Source organism: Trichomycterus rosablanca, chromosome 21 (genome assembly GCF_030014385.1).
Source record: "Trichomycterus rosablanca isolate fTriRos1 chromosome 21, fTriRos1.hap1, whole genome shotgun sequence".
Classification (NCBI taxonomy): Eukaryota; Metazoa; Chordata; class Actinopteri; order Siluriformes; family Trichomycteridae; genus Trichomycterus; species Trichomycterus rosablanca.
Window position 1 is genome coordinate 22,258,728 of NC_086008.1, and position 21,467 is coordinate 22,280,194.

Genomic DNA, 21,467 nt, shown 5'->3' on the forward strand with positions numbered 1-21,467 from the left:
ACTTCCAGCTACACGAGATCCATGTCACATCTTGCTATGGTCCAAAGTTCTGCATGTCTTTCATGCTCAGGGTGTGGATGTCCGTCTCATGTCTCTTACGGCAGAGCTGTTATTAAATAATCTTGCCAAGCCGGTTTGGTATTACAGATTTGTGACGCATCTGCAGAAGTATGTACCTTGATTATGAACAACATTGTGTTTACCTTAGTATGATCACAGCTCCAACCCCCACTGACTGAATGAGGACCTGCTCTGATACTTCTGTTACTTTCACACAAATAAAAGTGTTTCTTTATAGTTTTGTGTTTTTTATCCATCATGTGCTGTTCACTTAACATAAAGCTGAAGATTCTCTGATACTCTAGTTTCAGTTCATAAAGGGAATTCAGTGGCACTTGATGACTTGGCTAGTGTGTACCTCAGTGACTGTTTGCACAGTCATGCTGGAACGGAAAAGCCTTCCCCAAACTGTTGCCACAAAGTGAAAAACATATGATGACCTTATCATGTGTACATTATGATCGTATATAGCTGGTAGCAACTATTTACATTTATATTTTCGGCATTTAGCAGACGCCTTTATCCAAAGCGACTTACATTACAGTTACAGTATACAGTCTGAGCAATTGAGGGTTAAGGGCCTCGCTCAAGGGTCAAATAGCAGCAACCTGGCTGTAGTGGGGCTTGAACCAGCGACCTTCTGGTTACTAGTCCAGTACCTTACCCACTAGGCTAAGTGGTGTTCACATACTTCTGGCTATATAGTGTAAATTGCAGTGATGGGGCACTATCACCAGTTAAACAATCACACACAGAAAAAGATAGGATAGGAAAGTAAAGGATATTTAAAAACAGTGAGAATTGATGAAGCGGATCAATAGGTAATGATGATCAAAACAGATTTGGGCAAGAACAGAAGATTCTGAGGGTTTGAAATACGTCCACATATTTATGATCAGCACCAAAATAAACAATATAAAAAGTTTATTATTCAAATCTGTAGATACTACAGAGATCATATATAAGAGATTTAAACTGTACAAATGTGAAAACTTTCTGGATCATTTCCAGTTAAATAATAAATAATTCGAGGCACCAGCGCATCATCAGTTCATTTCTGTTACCACATCTGGAGAAAAGCTTGAACTGATGATGATCCAGCATGAACTCCATGATTCTGCTCCTCTCGCTCCTGATCTTTTATAGTTTCATCAAATCTCATCAACAGTCTCACATTTACACAAATTTACTTTCAACATCAAACATTTTCAACTTCACTGGAATTCAAACGTACAAAATTTCTATTGAATTCTACAGGAACTTTATATAGAGAGTAAATCATCTCCTCGTCCTCCTGAAACTCACAACCTGCAGCTTCTTCTCCACCAGCTTCAATCTGGTTCTTCAGGCCACTGGAACTGAACTGATCCATCAGCCCTGGTGCATCAAACACAATCATATACAAAACTAGCAGAATTTACACAGCGCTGAACCCCCAAACCAATAATCCCATTTAACATTCCTAAATTCCTTCACCTCCATCTGCACCTCCGTCCTACACAGGAGACACAAAGAGAAACGATGAGCAGCTGAAGTTACATTTAATGTTAGCAGATGATTTTCTGCTGGAGATTCAGAAATACAAACTGAGTTTATTTTCTATCAGAGTGTAAAGCAGATCAGATCTTACTCTCTCAGCACCAGCGCACTCACAACTTTAGGAACCAGTGGAGGAGTTGTCAGTAGCTGTAAAAGAATAAAAATACATAAAATTACAGGAGAAACTGAATTAAAGACCAAAACAATATTATATTATTGGTAAATATTTATGATCAGAAGTAAACGTACAGCCTTGTAAATTCACTAGAACTCGTTGAAAACCTGAAAGAAAGAGGATGAAGCCGCAGTTATTACAGGAACTCTGAACTCTAGATGATCTACTGCTGAATGGAACTGAAGTTCTTCATCTAGATTAATTTACTCAATAAATCCAGTTTAGGAATCAAAAAGTCTCGACATTCGTTCTCCTGAAATCACTTTTATCTTCTTACCAGAATTCTTCTTCTTCCAGATCACAACTCCAGCAATCAGAGCAACCAGAGCAAGAACAGCAACCGCGACTACACCAACGATGATACCAAGAGATCCTCTACCTACATCTACATCTACAGAACCTGAACCAGAACAGAAGCTCTATTAGAAGCTCTAATCACACTTTCACAATAGAAATGTGGAGATTCTACAGGAACGTGGTTCTCCTACCTGGAGCTTTAAGCATCAAGTCCTTCTCCAGGCTGCTGTGCTGAACCACACAGGTGTATTCATGTTCCTTCAGCTCCTCAGGTAAGACTCTCAGAACGGCTCTCTTCTGGAAGCTTCCATCCTGGTTAGGAACCGCCTCTCTGATCTCCACGTCCTCGTACACTTCCTCTCCGTCCTTCTGCCAGAACATCACCAGTCCACTGGGGAAGAAACCTGTAGCGTGACACACCAGCTCTGGTTGAGGGAAGTGCTTGTGGAACACGGAGGCTTCAGGACGATCTGCAGAGACACGGAGAGAAACAGGACTGAGCTCCTACAGTCAATAATATTCGGACGCTTGCAGAAATATGAATTTGATTAATAATTATCATGTGTTAGGATAAAAAAGAATCAGATTCAGACGTCCAATACTGTCATTGAAGTGTTCATATTAAAAATTCTGCATTCACTAATTTTCCCCTTTTTCTCAAGAGGACCTAAGATTAGCACACACCTCCTCTGACACGTGGAGCCACCGACCACATATTTTTACTGAAGAAACACAATATTCTTTTTATGTTTCTCCACCATTTGTGTCAGTGCTTTAATTAGACTTCCCATCTAGCCTTTTCTCCTACAGACACAACCAATTGTCTAGGGATGGGGTGGGGGCAGCCTAGACCTTTGGAGGTGCACTTCTCAGTGCACTCTAAACACCCAACTCCAAATAAAATGAGGAGGGCTGCATAAGGAAAAGTATCTACTAAAAACTGTGCCAAATCAAATATCCAGATCAAAATTATCCACTGTGCTGATGCCTAAATAAAGAAGCACTGAAAGAATAAATGAAAAAAGAATTTCTTTAAAATGTTTAATTTTTTTTTAGATTAATTGTGCCAAACAATCAGCTGGTCTGCCAGTGGTGGAATCTCAGGGTATGGAGTATGTGGATATGTGGATATCACATACGGAGGACCATGCTAAGCACTAGTGCAAGAAGCACCTTCTCACAGCATTAATGAAACCTCCCTCCCTGAGGGACAGCCTGAGATTCAAACCGTATTAGACCGTTGCGCCACAACAAAAAGAAAATTTAGTAGCATTAAGATCTGGAAAAGTCACTTGTCAGTGCAAACTTAAAGCAAATAAGAAAAACAAGTTTTAAAAAATGTATGCACCTTGATTTTGTACAATCTGATCAATAAGAAAATTTGAATAGAACAGTTCATTGTGTCATTACATCAGAGTAAGTGGATTAACATGTGATTAAGTGATTAATGTGAACCCTGAGTAGGTGATAGATGATGTTAAGTATGAAAATAATGAGCAGCAGGTTTTCAGTGATGAATGTAGTTACAGTAACAGAGAAGATGAAACTCGTTACCTTTCCTCTCCAGAGTCTCTCTGCCGTACGATACGTACTTCCTCAACCAATCAATACAGATGTTCTCCAGGTATCTCTTGTCATGACTAGCCAGATTCATATCTTTATCTGCAGCTTCCCACTTGTGTTTGGTAATTACAGCTTTAGCGTTTGCTGCCGTCCAGGTTTCAGTTTTCAGATCCAGACTGATGAAATCTTCTCCATCATAACCGTACTGATCGTATCCTCTAGTGGTTCCATCATCATGAAGCTCACAGCCGTACATCCACTGCCATGTGTGAACTCCTACAGACAGACACACACACACACACACACACACACACACACACAGAGAGAGAGAGAGAGATATTAGTGTGATGGGGTCACCTGAGCTTCTCCTTCTACTCTCTTCATTTAAACATCACACCACATTTTACTCTTCATTTTCTACTAACAGTCCCAAATTAAAATGAATTTCTTTATTTAATGGATAAGGCTGAAAAAACTAAACCTAATAAATAGGTGTGGTATCCACATACGTTCGGTGATGTAGTTTACTTCAATTCATTAAATATAAAGGAGAAAATTTGATGGACCTGATCAGCTTTACAATCATTAGCAATTCTAGATTTCTAAGTATATTATTCTGCATGATAAAGTTCTTATGATTATTGTGATGGTTCTGGATCATGTGACTGTTACAGAGAAGGGCGTGAGGTTAAATCCCATCAAGCTGATGGATGGTTCCTCCTCTTTTAGCTCTACAAACTAAACTGGTGTTTAAGCTTCAGACTGGAGTTTGTACATGTTGATGTTGAAGTGGTGTCCACATATTTCTGCTGTTAGTGAGAGAAAGTGTTAGTGAGAGCTGTAGAAATAAATCTGAAGGTTAATAGATGTAGAAATGTGTTGAGGATTAGAAGATGTGAATGTGAGAACAGAGACGTTCTTCTGGATTCAGCACTTTTACCTTCAGTCTGGTTGAAGCGCTCCATCAGTGTAGCAACATTTACTTTGAAGGCATCCTCAATACCCTGCGCAATCCGAGTCTCTTCCTCCCAGTAATCTGGATCCTCATTCTTTTTTACCCACTGTCTTTGGGATCATCTTCCTGATGTTACTGTCATAGTACACAAACTGGCCTCCATTCACCATTCCGACAGTAGAGAATTCTGGGAAATTAATTCCTCTTACTCCAGTGTAGAAGTACTGCATTGAGTGTGTTCCTGAAAACATTTAATTTTTTTTATTAACACAAATTCAACAAACAGAAAAATATCTTCCAGCTTTTTTCTAATCAGACGTGTTTTATTAATATCAGATAATTAAATGTAATTAGAATCAGATCAGAATTCAGTTGAATGATGCGCTGGTGAATCAATGCTCCGCCCCCTTTATTACAGTCAGTGATTGAACCACTCAGTGTCTTCATGATCATCAGTATCAGGTAGAAGCGGCTCTTCATATCAGAGTTAGAGAGGGAACTGATCCTGTATCATTTATCTGATTCATCAACACTTTCATCTTTTAATACAACAGTCAAAGAGCAGCTTGTTTGTTTATATTTTGCATAAAACCACTTCTCATTGACTTCAAAAAAATTTAATTCTTATTTATTCACATAAGAGCAAACTATTATTTGCATTTTCAGTTTCTGATCTTTAAACTGAGGAGCTTCAGGTTTTCTCGAAGAAGACGCTGGATCAGGTGGATTTTCTTCACGCCAAACTCATCAAACCACATATTTGTAATAAAATAATGTCATTCTGCCTAGTCAGCAGATGGTGTATAAAGGCTGACAGTCACGAAAATGGCAAGGCAGAAGAACATGATTCTGTAATTAAGCCCCCTCACTGAACTCCATGGCAAGTGGGACTGTTACAGTATTTATTTGTGCGCAGACACACAGTCATGATGGAACAGGAAAGAGCCTTCTCCAAACTGTTGTTACAAAGTTGAAAGAATAAGATATACGGCCAATGTTAGCTCAGCAATCTGGTCAACATGGCTATGTCAACTCAGAGCAACTCAATCGTGTCATTAAGAGAAGTGCTATTCAGTCGTCATACTAATCACGATAAACTGGCAACTAAAGAATTGGGGCCACCCAAACCAAACATCAAGCAAGTGTCTTCAAAGGGAGGAAATCATGTAACCGGGGAATTGTGATTGCACTTACTGTCTCTCCCTAATTGTTTAATTGTCAGTGCCAATGCCAATCAGTGCCAATGCCAATCTTTATTCTGGATCTTCTCCACCTAAAATAAAATGCTATCTGATGAAGACTGAATTAAATAATTGTGAGTGTGAGGGCTTTCTTAATTTTGTTTAACTAATAGTAAAGCTGCTCTCTCCCCGTGATCAAAGTTATTTGTGAGGGCAAACTGATAGACAATTTCTGATACAATTTCTGCTGATAGCTCAGTCACTGTAGAGCCAAAATAATTTTATTCAAGAAGATATTTACAATGTATTCCTGGATATAGCAGTCCACAAATACTGTACAGTATGTAGCTAAAAGACAAATATTTATATATATATAGTGCTACATGAGTTGACCAGAAAAAACAAGTTGTTTAATGCAATGTGACAATGTCAAGTTAGCTAACTAATTAATTTGTACAATGTAAGCTGACAATTGTCTAGTTAGCCAGCTGTTAATTTACCCATTGAACAGGTCACCTTGGCCATCATCGTAACAATTGGCCCCACTGAGAGATCTGGCAGGAGCCGCCACTGCCATCCAGATCCACTGACCTAAACCCTATAAAAAACTGCAAGGTGTACTTAAGAGGAGAGTTCTTAAGCTTGGACCTCAAAATCAAAAGTATCTGAAGTGATTCTTTATGAAGGATTTGTTTATTTGTTTATTAGCATTTAACGTCATGTTTTACACTTTTGGTTACATTCATGACAGGAACGGTCGTTTATCTTCACACAAGGTTCATCAGTTCACAAGGTTATATCGAACACACTCATGGACAATTTAGTGTCTCCAATTCACCTCACTTGCATGTTTTTGGACTGTGGGAGGAAACCGGAGCTCCCGGAGTAAACCCACGCAGACACAGTCACAGTAAAACCAAACAGACACATGCAAACTCCACACAGAAAGGACCCGGACCGCCCCACCTGGGGATCGAACCCAGGACCTTCTTGCTGTGAGGCGACAGTGCTACCCACTTAGCCGTGCCTCCCCTTTATGAAGGAATAATCTCAAATCGCTTATCATTGGAGATAGTATAGATTCGGTTAACTGATAACTAACCAAGAAGTCATTGTTGGATTAATGCTCTCTAGGCAGTATTAATTATATTTTAGTGATTCTGGTTCTGCTTATTGATTCCAAAATGATTAAAAAAAAATAATAATAAATAAATAAAAAAAATGTTTAGTAACCAAAAATATTTTTATTTATAAAAATCTATGTAGTAGCAGGGGCAAAATGAAAATGCCTGAACTTAATTTTTTACAAATTATTCTTTATTACTGTACTCATACTGTAGAACTCTTTCTCTTACTTTATGTGTAAGTAAGTGGTACATGTCACTAGGTAACTACTACATCACTCATTATATTAAAATTTACAATGATCATTATTAGTTTTTTACACGATATGTATTTTTACTGTGTCCACACTGTAAGACGTAATACAGTAGTACCGTATGGTACTGGGTAATCACTACAACCAGGCTTCATGCACTTTTTAGACGCTCCCTTAGTCGACGCAGATGCCCCTCGCATTTAAAAAATAGCGTTAAATCAAAATTAAAAGACAAACTTTTGAAAATCTATTGGATTGTAGTGTGTTACTTGTTTACTGCAGAGTCAGTTTATGTAGTTTTGATCATATTTTGGTGTATATTGGCCGAGAATGAGACAAAAGAATCTCGAATCTCGATTGTCCAATTTAAAACGAACTTACACCACCACGGTAAGTAAATTCTTTAATAAGGTAAAGTACACTTGTAATGATTTGGTGAGTGTCATTCTTTTCTATTGACCTCTTCTTTTCTATTCTAAAAAGAAAAGGAAGTTAGATAAATAAATTAGATAGATAAAAAAAAATTTTTCTTTATATAAGCAATATAATCGTTCAAATAAAGTGCCGTGTACAGCAAATTTACTTAACAGATAATTTACTTAAAAGCTTTTTTGCCTAAAATATTTCACTTCTTAAGATTTACTTTTGTTAGTGTACAAAACTCACCTGCTGAAACAGAATAAAACGCACAAATGAAGAGAAGACCGACTCTCCCGATTACAGCTCTGTTACCGTCCATTACTCAAGGCCAAAACTCTAAAAGATTCTAGAATAAACCTTAAACCTCACCGATAAACTAAACACCCAGTTTATTCCACATTTCCTCGTTCTGTTTTTGGGCGTGAAAGACGTCCAAAGTAGAATCTGACCAATCAGAATTCAGGATGCCAGTTTCTTACCCATCAGAAATCAGAATGTCGGCCCGCCCTCGGTTACAGTGATGTGATAGACGGCAGGTGTACAGTGTAGAAGCTGTGGCAGGAAGTGAAACCTCACACTTAGAACAGAAAAATGGAAAGAGCTGATCCTTGACTAAAAGGTGGAACAATACAATACTGTGGCTTAAAAGCCACAAACAAAAAAGGGACAGAAAAAACATCTACAGTCTGCAAAAGAAAAATTGAAAACTGCTTTCAAGAAGACAAATTTTCAGTCTCTTTTCAAAGTCTCTTTTAAGGCCTCACCTCAGCATCCTTATTGACTTTATTGAGGACTTTGACTAGATAACCTCAAAATTTTTAGCCATTAAGATGTGAGCTTGATTTTGTATTTTGGAGTGTTGAACCGCTGCATAATTCAACTACCCTTGTTTTCCTTAGTAAATACAATAATATTGCTATAATATTAATTTTTGAAATGTTGTGTTTGCTTTTTGTGAACATTTTTTTTTTAAATCAGACAAGCACTGGTGTTTCTATGAGCTAGTTGTGGGTTTTTTTGTGGAGTCATGACAACGGACAAGGGACATCATAATCACTACCAAAGTAGCAAAAAATTGCTGAGACAATAATGAAATATCAATAGACCAACCACACCTGGGTATAATTAATGTGCATTACTTATGAATAACAAAGTGTCATCAATCACCATTCAGATCAAGTTTTATTCTTCAATTGTGATAGTTCAGGGATCGAAACAACTGCAGACAGTTTATGAGGATTCCAATTTTATTTCACTCACTTTACTTTCACTTTTTTTTTCCATGCAGCAAGACTTAAAAAAAAGAAATGTCATATTTTCTTACTGCTTGAACCACAGGTCACCACTTGTTCTAGCCCAGAGTCCAGACTAAGCATGGTGAAGCAGCATTTATCTGTTAAGCTGCATAGAACTGAACCTGACTGCCAGGAGATATCAGATGTAGATGTAATGTTTAAATCCAGGTTAAACATTTTCTGTGCCTGTAACTGAACTCTAAATTTTGCACTCTGTTATTACTGCACTTTAGCCTTGATAAGTTATTTTCACTTACTTTTATAAGCCAATTTACTTTATATTTTCTTTAAGTTTTTCATGTTTTAAATTTTTATATTCTTTATGTAAAGCATTTCATCTCTCTGGTTTAAATTTCATGTAAAGCACTTTGAATTACCACTGTGTATGAACCCCCTGGGGCAAGACAAGGAAATTTTATTTGTAGGGCACCTTTCATACACAGTGGTAATTCAAAGTGCTTTACATGAAATATAAATTTCATTGAAATTACATGAAACATGAAATGTTAAAATGGCACAACCTTAAAACAAACGTTATTGAGTTTCAATAACGTTTGTTTTAAGGTTGTGCCATTTTAACAGCAACAAATCGAACCAAGCACTTATAATAACTGGAGATCAGTCTTGAAAATTCTTTGCAGATCTCACATTGCAAAAGAAACAATGGGGAAACAATGGGGAGTAAAAAAAATTTTACCTCCCTGACTGAACTTTTGCCCACAGTAAAAACTATACATTTAGGGAAGCTAAATGGTCTTTTGTTGTGGCCACTGTTCTGTACTCTCTGTCTGAGTTAGTGTCTTACCTGAGGTGAATTGGAACCCTGTCCAAGTGGCTTTCTTTCATTGCATTCAGTGTTTTCATGTGGTGTCAGACTCACCAACACGGGTCGATTAAAAATATTGATATTATTGATACCAATGTTGGTATTGGTATCGGATCGATACTAGTGTGATGGGACCACTCCTCTCATATCTTACATTCACACCTCGCTCCTCCCCTCCTGCTCTGCTATTATCATTATGTTGTTAAAAACCTAACAGACATCGGTACATTGGTAGGGATTGGAAGATTGTAAGTATTTGAATACTTTGCACATACAGAAATAGGGTCAATTTTATGGAAATAAGTGTAAACTGTAAAGTACGGACGCACCTTACGCAAATGAATCAGAGCAGGCTCTTATTCCATGTGGTTGTGTTTTGGTGAATAAGAGCTATTTTCTCTTGACTTTGTGCTTATAAATGTAAAACAGAATAGCATTTTTTAAATTTTAAATTAACGACACATGTATTCGGTCACTATTAAAAATGTACAAATGTATATACAGAGGAGCTTTTACTGTCTCCTACTGGTGATTCAGCACAGTTACTCACCTTCACTAAACACCACCAGGTGTTAGGGTCGGCACTAAGCCAATAAAGGTTTAGGAGGAACCACAAGGCGAACACCACACCACAGACACAGAGAAGTTTTAACAAGTTTATTGAAAACACAAAGTGAAAATACTCAAGGGCTGAAGGAAACCAAAAGGAGCGGCGGGGAACCAGAAAGCTGAGATGGAGGCAGGAGGAACTGGCTGGAACTCAGGAAAAAAGCTAAATCTAATCAACTATGGTTCAAAAAATCAGAAAAGCTGAGCAGAAACCACACTGGCATCAACGGACGATCTGGTAAGGAACTGGAGGAAAACAGGAGGCTCATGAATGCTCGGTAATGAGGAGCTGATTGAGACCAGGTGTGTCTAATTAGCAAAGGGCGAGATCTATTAGACTGGTGCAGTTCCATTTAGCGCCACTAGATGCCGCCAAAACTCCCTGAGAGGAGCATGACCAATGTGACTCCTGACAGGAGGATCAAGGCCAAGAGCTTCAAACTTCATAATCAGTGAGTAGTTAACGAAAAACTTCATTAAGTAATAAATTCATTCATTTAAATACAAACAATACAAAATTACATCACTGTTTATGTCCCATATCTAAATAAATAAACTTATCAAACCCTTTAAATCTGAATGTACGATAGAAATTCAAATCTGTAATTTTTTTGCATTAATTTATTATTGTTTTACATAAAATATTTTAAAACAATCGACATTCTAATTATTTTACAGCTGCATTGGTACTTTATTGTTATGGTAAAAGAAATTTTTTTTCTGTTTGATGTTTTAGAAGCATGTTTTATCACTGCATTAAAAATGAACTGGGTCTGTAATTAACAAAATGACATGGACTCAGAAATCCTTCAGTAAACCCTGGTTATTAAACACAGTTCATCAATGCAGCTACAAATACAAATTCAGACTGCAATACACAAAGCAGAAGCCAAATATCAACAACATTTACAAACGATGACTTCTCAGGGCTAGAACTTGAACTGCGAAGTTGAAATGTGTGATGTGGTCTGACAAGCTTTTAAATCTATAACATCATGTTTTTGGGACACTGGAAAATGATGGGTAACTTGTACATCTGTAAAGTAAAGACACCGCTGAGGGGTACAGAGAATTCATTTTAGCAAGACAAAGTCAAGCCACCTTCTGAGTGTGTTACAAGAGTGTGGCTTTGTAGTAAGGGAGTGAAGGTGCTAGACTGGCCTATCTGCATTCCAGACCTGTCTCTAATTGATCATTGACTGCTGAGCAGTTTATTCAAACAAGAATAAAAAAATACATTCACACCTACAACAATTTGTGACCCAATGGTGCTTTGCCAGCTTTTTTGAAATGTGGTTTCAAACTGTTAGCAAATCAAACTCATTACAAAAATAATGATCTGCCATTAACTGTAAGATGTAAGTTCTGCTTAACTGATCTCAGTTCTGTTATAGACCACTTAGTTTCAAAAAATGTACAGCTGTTTAACAAAATGGAATTACGAAAGTTTAGTTTTTATGTATGTATTTATGTTAAAACTTGTACTTAGGCTGCTCAGGTGGCACAGTGGTAAAACACACACTGTTCACCAGAGCTGAGATCTCGAATACATCGCATCGAATATCAGCTCTGCCTTCCGGCTGTGGCTGACGGCATCAAGAACAATAATTGGCCGGTTGTTCGATAGGGGCAGGACTAAGCCGGATGTTGACTCTTTCTCAGACTAGTGCGATTACAACCTCTGCTGGCTGGTTGGTGGCGCCTGCACAGAGTGCAGTAGGGGGTGTGGCTCTCCGTACACAGCGCTGTACTGCACTGCACTTGACAAGTTCAAGTGTAGGTGATAAGATGTTCGATTGCTGTGCATGTGTCAGAGTGGGCGTGGAGCAGCATCGTCCTCCCCAATCAGGAGCAGGGACCAGCATTAGTGAGAGGATGATTGACGGGCAGAAATTGGATTCGCTAAAGTGGGAGAAAAAGGGGGAAAAGAATAAAAAAAATAATAATAATATAAACTTGTACTTAGTTGCAACTTTAAAAGTATGAAAAGAAAATCAAACATAACTACGTTTCTCTTGTGGTTCCAGTGGATGTTTATATATATGTATATATTTATGTTTTTAACCAGTTATCTAAAACGAAAAATACAACACATTAAATATCTTAAGACTGGAAATGTTTATTTCCTTCTGCTGTTTCCACACTATAACTCCAATTATAACTTTTTAAATAAAAAATAAAAAATCACAGACAGTCCCTTTCAGCACCTGACCATGAAATAGCAGTTTTGCTGTGTACAAACAATAAATGACATTGACATCACTACTCTAATACCTGATAAACAACACATGAATAATCAACATGTAGAGCAGCATCACTCAAAGAGTCTCGGTTCTTCTTCTGTAATGATACAGAAGATACAGCAGATTTAATAAACCAATAAATCATTTCATCTAGCAGTAATAAACATATAAATAACTGACAAGAAAAAACTGTTTATTTATCATACAACAACAGTTGGTTTGTAAGTGTAGAATTAATATGATTATTAACAGAAAGTGCATAAATGACTAGAAGTTGTTAATAATGATTTAATTAAACACATTTAATAGCTAACAATCTTAAATATTATTAAACATCAAACATAAATTAATTTTTATTATAACAATTCTTATCTGCAACTTTTAATCTTTGTATATGCAAGCACACAAGAAATACCAAGGAGTTTTATATATTTTCTATATAAAACTTAAACCTCGAATAAATAAAAACAAATAAATAAAAACATTTATATTCCTCCTCGAACATATAGGGTGTTTTAGTTGGTTTCTGGTGCATATTTGTTTTCTTATAAAGCCAGAGTGATTTTTTTAAAGAATGTAAATTCAAACAACCAAAACCATTAAAAAGTTTTATAGTGAATTTTAAAATTACTATAAAGCCTTAGACACTTATGTGTATAATGTGTATAATAATGCAGAAAAAGTTTATAGATATTTTTTAAAAATATATTTAGACATTCTAAATGAAACAACAGAGCAACACGACTTAAAACATCAGATTTACCTTAGGCATATGAGAGTCATTTCCAGCACCTAAAATAAGAATATATAGATTTTTTTCTTTTATTAATATTATATGCTTAGAATTTATACTTATAATATTTTACCTGTGTGAGATTTTCTGAATTTCTGTATAATGATCAGGAAACTGAGAAGAATCACAATCGCTACAACAATCAACACAATTACCATGAAGAAGACAGAGGAAAAATCTGGAGATGAAGAAAGACAATAAAAATGACATTAACATTTAAAATCAAATATTTTATAAAGACGCATTGACGCACAATAAATGACTACACAAGCAAAGATCTTAAACCTCTTTTTCTTTCTGCTTTCTTAAGATTTGTTTCATTTTTCTCTGAAAAAAACAAAAAACAAAAACATTTTAGAATTCTTATGTTTTCAGTCAACATTTAACACAATATATTGTCTCTGAATAAACGTACCTTTCACTTGTAGATAAGTTTCATTGACAAACATCATTTGATCTCGTAGTATGAACACACAGTAATAAAGTCCTGAATCAGAGAAATTTACTGCACTGATTGTGAGAGAAGAATTCCTCCCATTCAGAGACATTATGATTCCTTCTTTTTCTGAAAGGAAGTGACATTCTGTTGATGGAGCAGAAGATAAAAACAGCCTGCATCCAACCAGAACCGGTAAGGATGAACTGTTCTGCTTGAACCAGTAGATGTTAGCTGCTCGATTCAGCTCATGTTGGCACCACATGGTGACTCTCTCTCCAGGTTCAGCCTCCAACGTTAATGAGCCGAAAGTCTCCACAAACAAACCTGTAACCAAAAACCAACATCTCTTATTCACTACATACATCATTTTATATCTAATTTAATTTAATCTTAATCTTATTTAAACTGAAATAAGAAGAAAAATGTCAATGTGATACATTGACTCACTAATATATTTTATGAATAAAACTAAACATAGAAAAGCATTTTAATTTTCTGATCTATTATTACACAACTTTAACTGTTTTCTGATTGTATTTCAATATGCATTCATGTATAAAATAATAAATGAGTGGTTAAACACTTACCCACAGCACAGAGAATTGAAAGCATCACAAACTGGGACATGACTGTGAATGAGACGAGAGACGTAGAGAAAACGACCATCCTCCGAAGCTGATGTTGGTGTATCAGTGTGGAGGGGGTGTGTAAAGTACTGACCCTGACCCTCCTGTAGCAACATCACGTTTACGTTATTAATCACATGAAGTGTGCTATTAACTAACTATAATAAATACATTCATTTAAATTAACTGTGTTTATAGCAGATGATTTAATCTGAAGTATCTTACAATTGTGCTCTCTTATACAACGCAAACAACTGAGGGTTAAAAGTTTTGCTTAAGGACACAACACTTGCAACAATGGAGCTTGAACCAGCAGTATGTTTATAGCTTGTTCAGTACCATAACCACAGAGCAATTACTGCTCTATTTTTGTAAAGCAAACTTTTCTGCTTACAAGATGATAATTTTCACTTGGTGAAACGTCGAATGTTTTAATAACAATGTGACAGTCCCCCAACAACACTGCTGCACCTAATACACTCATATTACGACATTACCATGTTACTGTCAGTGCAATCCTGAGACCCAAATAACAACTAATCAGTGTGGGTCATTTTGGAGTCAACTGTTAAATTTGATTGGGGGGCTACAGTCAGCTGTCGACCCAAAAGGTTCATCTATATAAAAGTTATATGCAAATTCCAAATAGTTTCTAAAAGAAGGGAATAAGGTGCATTTTTATTGGAAAGATTAATGTGAGCAATCATCATTCAGATAAAGTTTTATTTCACCAGTATGGTTGTTGTGAGAAAAGAAAGTAGTGTGAGGTTAAAGTGCTAAAAGGTTTAATCTCATGTTCACTCAGCAGAACAAACCCAGTCTTGTAAAATACTTTAAAAAAATAATCATTTATGGAATTTAATAGACACTTCTATCCATAGCAGCTTACAAGTGTGACCATTTTCAGTGCTACTGGGGGTTAAAGTCCCTGCAATTTTTTGATTGCTAGTCCAGAATAGACTGAGTGGATGGATATATGATTGGCTGGATGAATGAATGGATTTCTGTTAATAAGGCAGTTGTGTGGATGGATTTTAAAAAAAATAGTGAATGATTGTTCATGGAAAATAAAGTGACCATGTGGTTTCAATGCAGCGAGCAGAGAGGGGTGAGGGATGGAGGTGGTACACTGAAAATGTCTGAGCATCAGTTTTGTGGTTGGAAAACATTTGCACCAGGCACCTTTACACGAATTTCTCTGAAATGGACACATGCAGAGCAAAGGTTTGTGGTTTGTGGTGTGATCTAAACACCTTTCTGAGAAAAATACTGCACACAATTACCGATTGTACTGGTTGTGTGACTGTTGAACTTCTTTATTTCTCTGCAGTAAAACTGTAAAGTGTAAAAAAAAATTGAGGTCTCATGTGTCAACTGTTACTTGTCATGCAGCATTTTAGCCACATCAACCTTATCTGATATCTGCATGACATGCAAAACTTTTGCAAAGTTGTCTGAGGCTTTTCACCTCACCAGAGGCCAAAACTGAGCCAACTAAAGTGAAACCTTCAGCCGTGATGCATTTTAAACTGGACTGAAAATCACCAGCTTTGATGAGAAAAGCAGTCAAGAATTTATAGTTCATTTACATTCTGATTACAGTAATAAAATAATGAATTAATTACTTTCTTAGTTTCCTGATTTAGGCTCCTGTGGACAACAACACCACATGGATAAACTTTCGGAAACTTTGCTGTAAAGTTAGTGAGCCCCTTTCTACTGACACTAAACAATCTGCTGTAAATGGACATAAGCTGTAAACCACAGGGGGTCGAGTGGCTTTGTATTAATGTCGGGGTTTTTTTGCTGGCATTATTTAGGTTGAGTGCAGTTATTCTGACCTATCAACACCAGCTCAACATGATGGAACATTTCTATCATTATAACAGTGGTCTTTTCTATTTACATTTTCATCGTTTAGCAGACACGTTTATCCAAAGCGACAGTATACAGTCTAAGCACTTGAGGGTTAAAGGCCTCGCTCAGGGGCCCAACAGTGACAACCTGGTAGCGGTGGGGCCTGAACAGGCAATCTTTTGATTGCTGGACCAGTACCCTAACCACTAGGATAGCATGTTCCCTCTCTGTGTTCACGTAGATTTGCTCAGTGTAATCTGGATACCTCCCAAAACATGCAGGAGGTGGATTCCCCACCTGGTGTAATTAAATGGATTGAGATGGATCGTCGTGTTTCATATTTAGGATTAAGCAGATACTGATGAATGTATGAGATTCTGTATTCACATGCTTTCTCTCTCTCTCCATTTATACACACATTTTAAATAAATGAATGAATAAAAAAAAATTATTGAATGAGTGAATCAGATGAATAAATGAATGAACGAATAAATATAACGAGTTAGTGGTGAGAGTTTTTACCACCACCACCACCACCACCAAGTTGCCACTGTTGGGTCCCTGAGCAAGGCCCTTAACCCTCAATTGCTCATCGTGTTCAGCTCATTGTGTAAGTCGCTTTGGATAAAAGCGTCTGCTAAATGCTGAAAATGAGTTTTATTATGACGCTAAGAAATAATAGAGGAGCTTTTACTGCCGCCTACTGGTGATTCAGCGCAGTTACACTTACCACCACTAAACTCTATTAGGAGAATCGAGACCAAGAGCTTCATTAATCATATTCAGCAGGTAAAGTTTCTACAAAAGCCTAATTTATTAGGACAGAAAGAGCAGCTGAAGTGAGTTTTAATGGTAACAGATGATTTTCTACTGTTGATTCAGAAACACAAACTGATTTTATTATGTACTAATCAGGTCAGACCGTTTTTCTTCATCTAAGAGTTGCTGGTAAGATGCTGTTTGCAAAGCCTGTAAATTAAAAATATTAGTGACAAACATGACAACCAAATCATTTCTTCGTATATTAGTTATAAGATAATATAAGACTTTATTTATCCCGAAGGAAATTGCAGTTCAATCAGTTCAAGCTTAGAAAAAAATCACATCACATTTAGTATCAGATCACTGACCTGAAATTTTCTCCATCATAACCGTGCTGCTCATATCCTCTAATTGCGTCAATAACAAGCTCACAGCTGAACATGCTCTGCCACGTGTGAACTCCTGCATACAAACACACACAAACAGATATTAGTGTGATGGGGTCTCCTGGATTTCCTCCTAACAGTCACAAATTTAAATGAATTTCTTCATTAATTTGGGTTTAGTTTGGAATAAATCTTCATCTGTTTAGCACCACTGTATCTGAATAAATATTCAACCCCATTTAGCTTTAACAGTAACTGCTTTATTTCTGTTCATGTAGAACAATGAATGAGTGAATGAATGTTCTATTAATAATGTCCCTCCACATGTGATGCTTTCATTTATACATTACGAAACATGATGGAGATTTTCTTTAGGGTGAAGAGTGAACATCAGATCCACTGGAGGAGAGATGATCAGACCCAGTAATGGGCGGAGCGTCTGGTCGGAAAGTGGGCAAAGCTACTGATGTAGAAAAGTCCAAACTGAAGGATGGAAGAAAGGGGAAAGAAAGGGGACGGAGCTACATAGCGGTTACAACTGGACTTTTGGACATTGGGACTGTAACAGCAGGAGTTAATTAGATGATGTTAATGAGTGTTAATTACAGTCAGTGTGTCAGGCGTCACTGTGCTGCTGCTGCTTAATGTGAGTTCATCCTCCTCTTCACTTTTCTTCACCAGTCAACTGTGTTCTGCTGCTTTTACACTTTCTCTACAACGTCACCATTCCAACAGGAGAGAGTTCCACCTCAGGAACGATTTCATTACCCACAATCCCACTCTGATCCCCCTCACCCCCGACTCGCCCTCATCTTTATTCTACATAATAAACTTTATATGATTATTGTGATGGTTCTGGATCATGTGACTGTTACAGAGAAGGGCGTGAGGTTAAATCCCATCAGGCTGATGGAGGTTCCTCCTCTTTTAGCTCTACAAACTAAACTGGTGTTTAAGCTTCAGACTGGAGTTTGTACATGTTGATGTTGAAGTGGTGTCCACATATTTCTGCTGTTAGTGAGAGAAAGTGTTAGTGAGAGCTGTAGAAATAAATCTGAAGGTTAATAGATGTAGAAATGTGTTGAGTATTAGAAGATGTGAATGTGAGAACAGAGACGTTGTTCTGTATTAATAACGTCACGTTCACCTTTAGTCTGATTGAAGAGCTCCATCAGTGTTGCCAACCGAACTTTGAAGGTCTCCTCAAAGCCCTGAGTAATCTGAGTGTATCTGGGCCAGAAATCTGGAATCTCTGCGTCAACCTTCTTCATCCATTCAGCTCTCGGCATCAGCTTCCTCACAGTGCTGTCATAGTACAAAATCTCCTCTTCATCCACCAAACCGACAGCCGTGAACTCTGGAAAGTTGATTTCTCTGGCTCGATTGAAGAAGACCTGTAGTGAGTGAGTTCCTGTAAACGTAAAATGTTTTTACAGTTATTTTGGTAACACAAATCCGACCAGCTTCTTCTAATCAGACCTGTCAAATAACTGGATATAATTAGAATTAGGTCAGAGGTAGCACGGTTTCAAAAATACAAAGTGCTTGTGCAGCCTGCCTGCAGTCCAGGTGTGTCTCCTTACGGAAAATGTACGGTGCATCATGAAGAGGAGAATCAGACAACAGTGACCACGGACTGTTAGGACACAGAAGTCTCATATCAAGCAATAATGGAATTAAATTCTATTAGCAAAATTAGGGCAACAATTAGTGGAACATAGTTCTAAACATGCCCCTGTCCCAACTTAGCTCATGTTTCTGTGTATTCATTTGTATTGATTTTAATAAAATCAAGAGGGAAAAAATTAAATCTGCAGATTTGGTTAACATAAATACTAATACTGACACTGTATTTTCTCAACACATGGCATGACAACACTTAAATGTTGTTTGAATCTACTTCAGCTATTGATTTAAGATGTAAGAGGCAGTGAATTAATATATCTTGCTGTATAAACCTAATTTAATTTTAGGTGGTGATGTTTTCTGTCCCCTCTGTTAAATCTCCTGGTAAATCTCTGAAACTGTGATGATGTATGGTGAGCTGGACATTTGTTGATAAATCTGAACAGTCTGTCTCTCATAATTATAATTTAATCCCTCTAGTCTGAGCCCAGTCTGCTGAGCATCAACCAATAAAAAGAAAGAAGCACTGTGACGTATGTTGATTGACAGGTCATTCATTAGCATAAAAACAAGGAAATAAATAAAAAAGTATATTCAAACTATACAGTAGATATTACTGATATATATTACACATGTAATGAATTATTAAGCATTAAAACACATTAATACACATAAATTGTATAGTTTCTATTTTCTAACTATACTTCTGTATTTACTTCTGTGTTCATTGTTTTTACATTAATACGCAGATTTCTTTAGTTTACTGAATCACTATGAACATGTGGTCATTTATACACTAAATCTCAAATATCAGAACTTTATTAAACACAGATGAAAATAAACTCACCTGCTGATGAACGATGAGGAAAAAAAGTGAGAAAAATCACAACTTTCACTAAAGCACTAAAACACATCTCTCACATCACAATCAAACCAAAATATACAAACAACTTTTAAATATATAAGTTCTAGACTCTAAATGTCAGTAAAAGTTATTATTTGTTCATTATTTGTGTATAATAGAAGAAGAAACTCGAGCGCTATCTCCACTCGAACACAGTGAGAACCAGCTGCTCTTATTAAGTACTGTGAAGAATTTAGACCAATCAGAATTTAGAATAGTTATTACATCATTGGTTGCCAAGTTATGACGAAGACAAGCAAATGAAGGGAATGAAAGTAAACAGACGATGATTATATAAGATATATATTTTAAAATATTATCATTATTGTTATATAATAAATAGCATATTAGTAGTTTATATTTATGTATAATTAGGCAAGGAAACCATATAAAATATTTAACTTAAATTATACACACAACACACCATCATCATCCTCTCCCATACACATTTACAATATTTACAAAGCTAATCTGTCTGTGTTTACTCCAACCAGTAATAAAACAGAGTTCCTTAATGAGCAGTTGCTGAAATATCAGATATTTCATCATGTACAGTGCAGGAAATCCAGAGAAATATCAGTGTGTAAAGTGCAGAACTAAAACCCACCATTAAATGTATTTAAACTTTGCTGTTTGAGATAGAACGACTGAAACAATTATATACTTCTGTACCTGATTTTGTATAATAGGGTTATGTTGTGAAGCTCAGCACATGCAAGAATAAAAATGATTCCAAGTGCAGGATGTCTAACCAAACTAATAAAAGTGGATAAACACAGGTAAATGATGTGGCCAGAATAACAAAATCCACGTAACAAACAAAAGACACAAAACATCCACAATCTCAACAAAGATCCAGGATTCAATGGGGTACAGTGGATAAATCTGAGAAGAAAAGATGGCAGAAACCCCACAGTAGGATTGATGTCCTGTTTGGGTGTGTTACTGTATTGTGCCCAGTGATACTGGGAAACCAGATCCACCACAGTCCAAAGAGCATGAAAATGAAACTATATGAATAAGTGAGTGACTAGGTCAGTGGCGCCACAGGCTCTACTTCAATCATTCTAACCTAGAAAACGTGTGTGATTATTATCCAAATAATAATTAACACTAAATATAGTCAGAACTCTAGTGTGGAGCAAAAGAGCTGCAGGACAGTAGAGACTGTGAGAACTGTTCAGCCTTGCTGGTGTAGAAAGTGATAGTAATTAATGAAGTGTGAAGGATCAGATAAACACATGATGTGAAATGAAACGCTTCAGATTTCTGTTTGTTTAATGCATAGGAGGAAGAATCTGATCTCAGGTGAGATCTGTGTGCTTTAAAATTTACTCTTCATCACCTTCATCAAATTATTCACCTGTAGTCCAACTGATCAGACAGAACCATCTCTCTTTCTCGCTACTTCCACACCAGTGAAAAAAGCAAAAACGTCTGAGCTGGTCGACACTTTTTAGGTGCAAGTGGCAGCATGGTGTGAAAGTCCAGTGTTCAAGCTTCAGAAATGCATGAACACTTTCAGCTTTTTAG

The 21,467-nt window shown here is 36.7% G+C and overlaps 2 protein-coding genes across 2 annotated transcripts; both read right to left on the bottom strand.

The window, feature by feature from the left end:
* Positions 1-1,467: 1,467 nt before the first annotated feature.
* On the bottom strand, positions 1,468-7,887 carry LOC134335761 (patr class I histocompatibility antigen, alpha chain G-like). The gene is given in 8 exon segments (XM_063018354.1): positions 1,468-1,555; positions 1,691-1,746; positions 2,038-2,174; positions 2,263-2,541; positions 3,626-3,910; positions 4,575-4,699; positions 4,701-4,830; positions 7,815-7,887. Coding segments are annotated over 8 exon segments (1,173 nt in total).
* Positions 7,888-10,917: 3,030 nt separating this feature from the next.
* LOC134335274 (uncharacterized) lies at positions 10,918-19,946 on the bottom strand. Its single transcript, XM_063017786.1, has 10 exons — positions 19,878-19,946; positions 18,552-18,815; positions 17,387-17,480; positions 14,361-14,503; positions 13,750-14,097; positions 13,620-13,661; positions 13,408-13,512; positions 13,305-13,333; positions 12,573-12,638; positions 10,918-12,200 (listed from the first exon to the last, which is right to left on the bottom strand). The coding sequence occupies exons 1-10, from the start codon at positions 19,942-19,944 to the stop codon at positions 12,144-12,146; spliced, it is 1,215 nt and encodes a 404-aa protein (XP_062873856.1). The 5' UTR covers positions 19,945-19,946; the 3' UTR covers positions 10,918-12,143.
* Between the last annotated feature and the right edge of the window lie 1,521 nt (positions 19,947-21,467).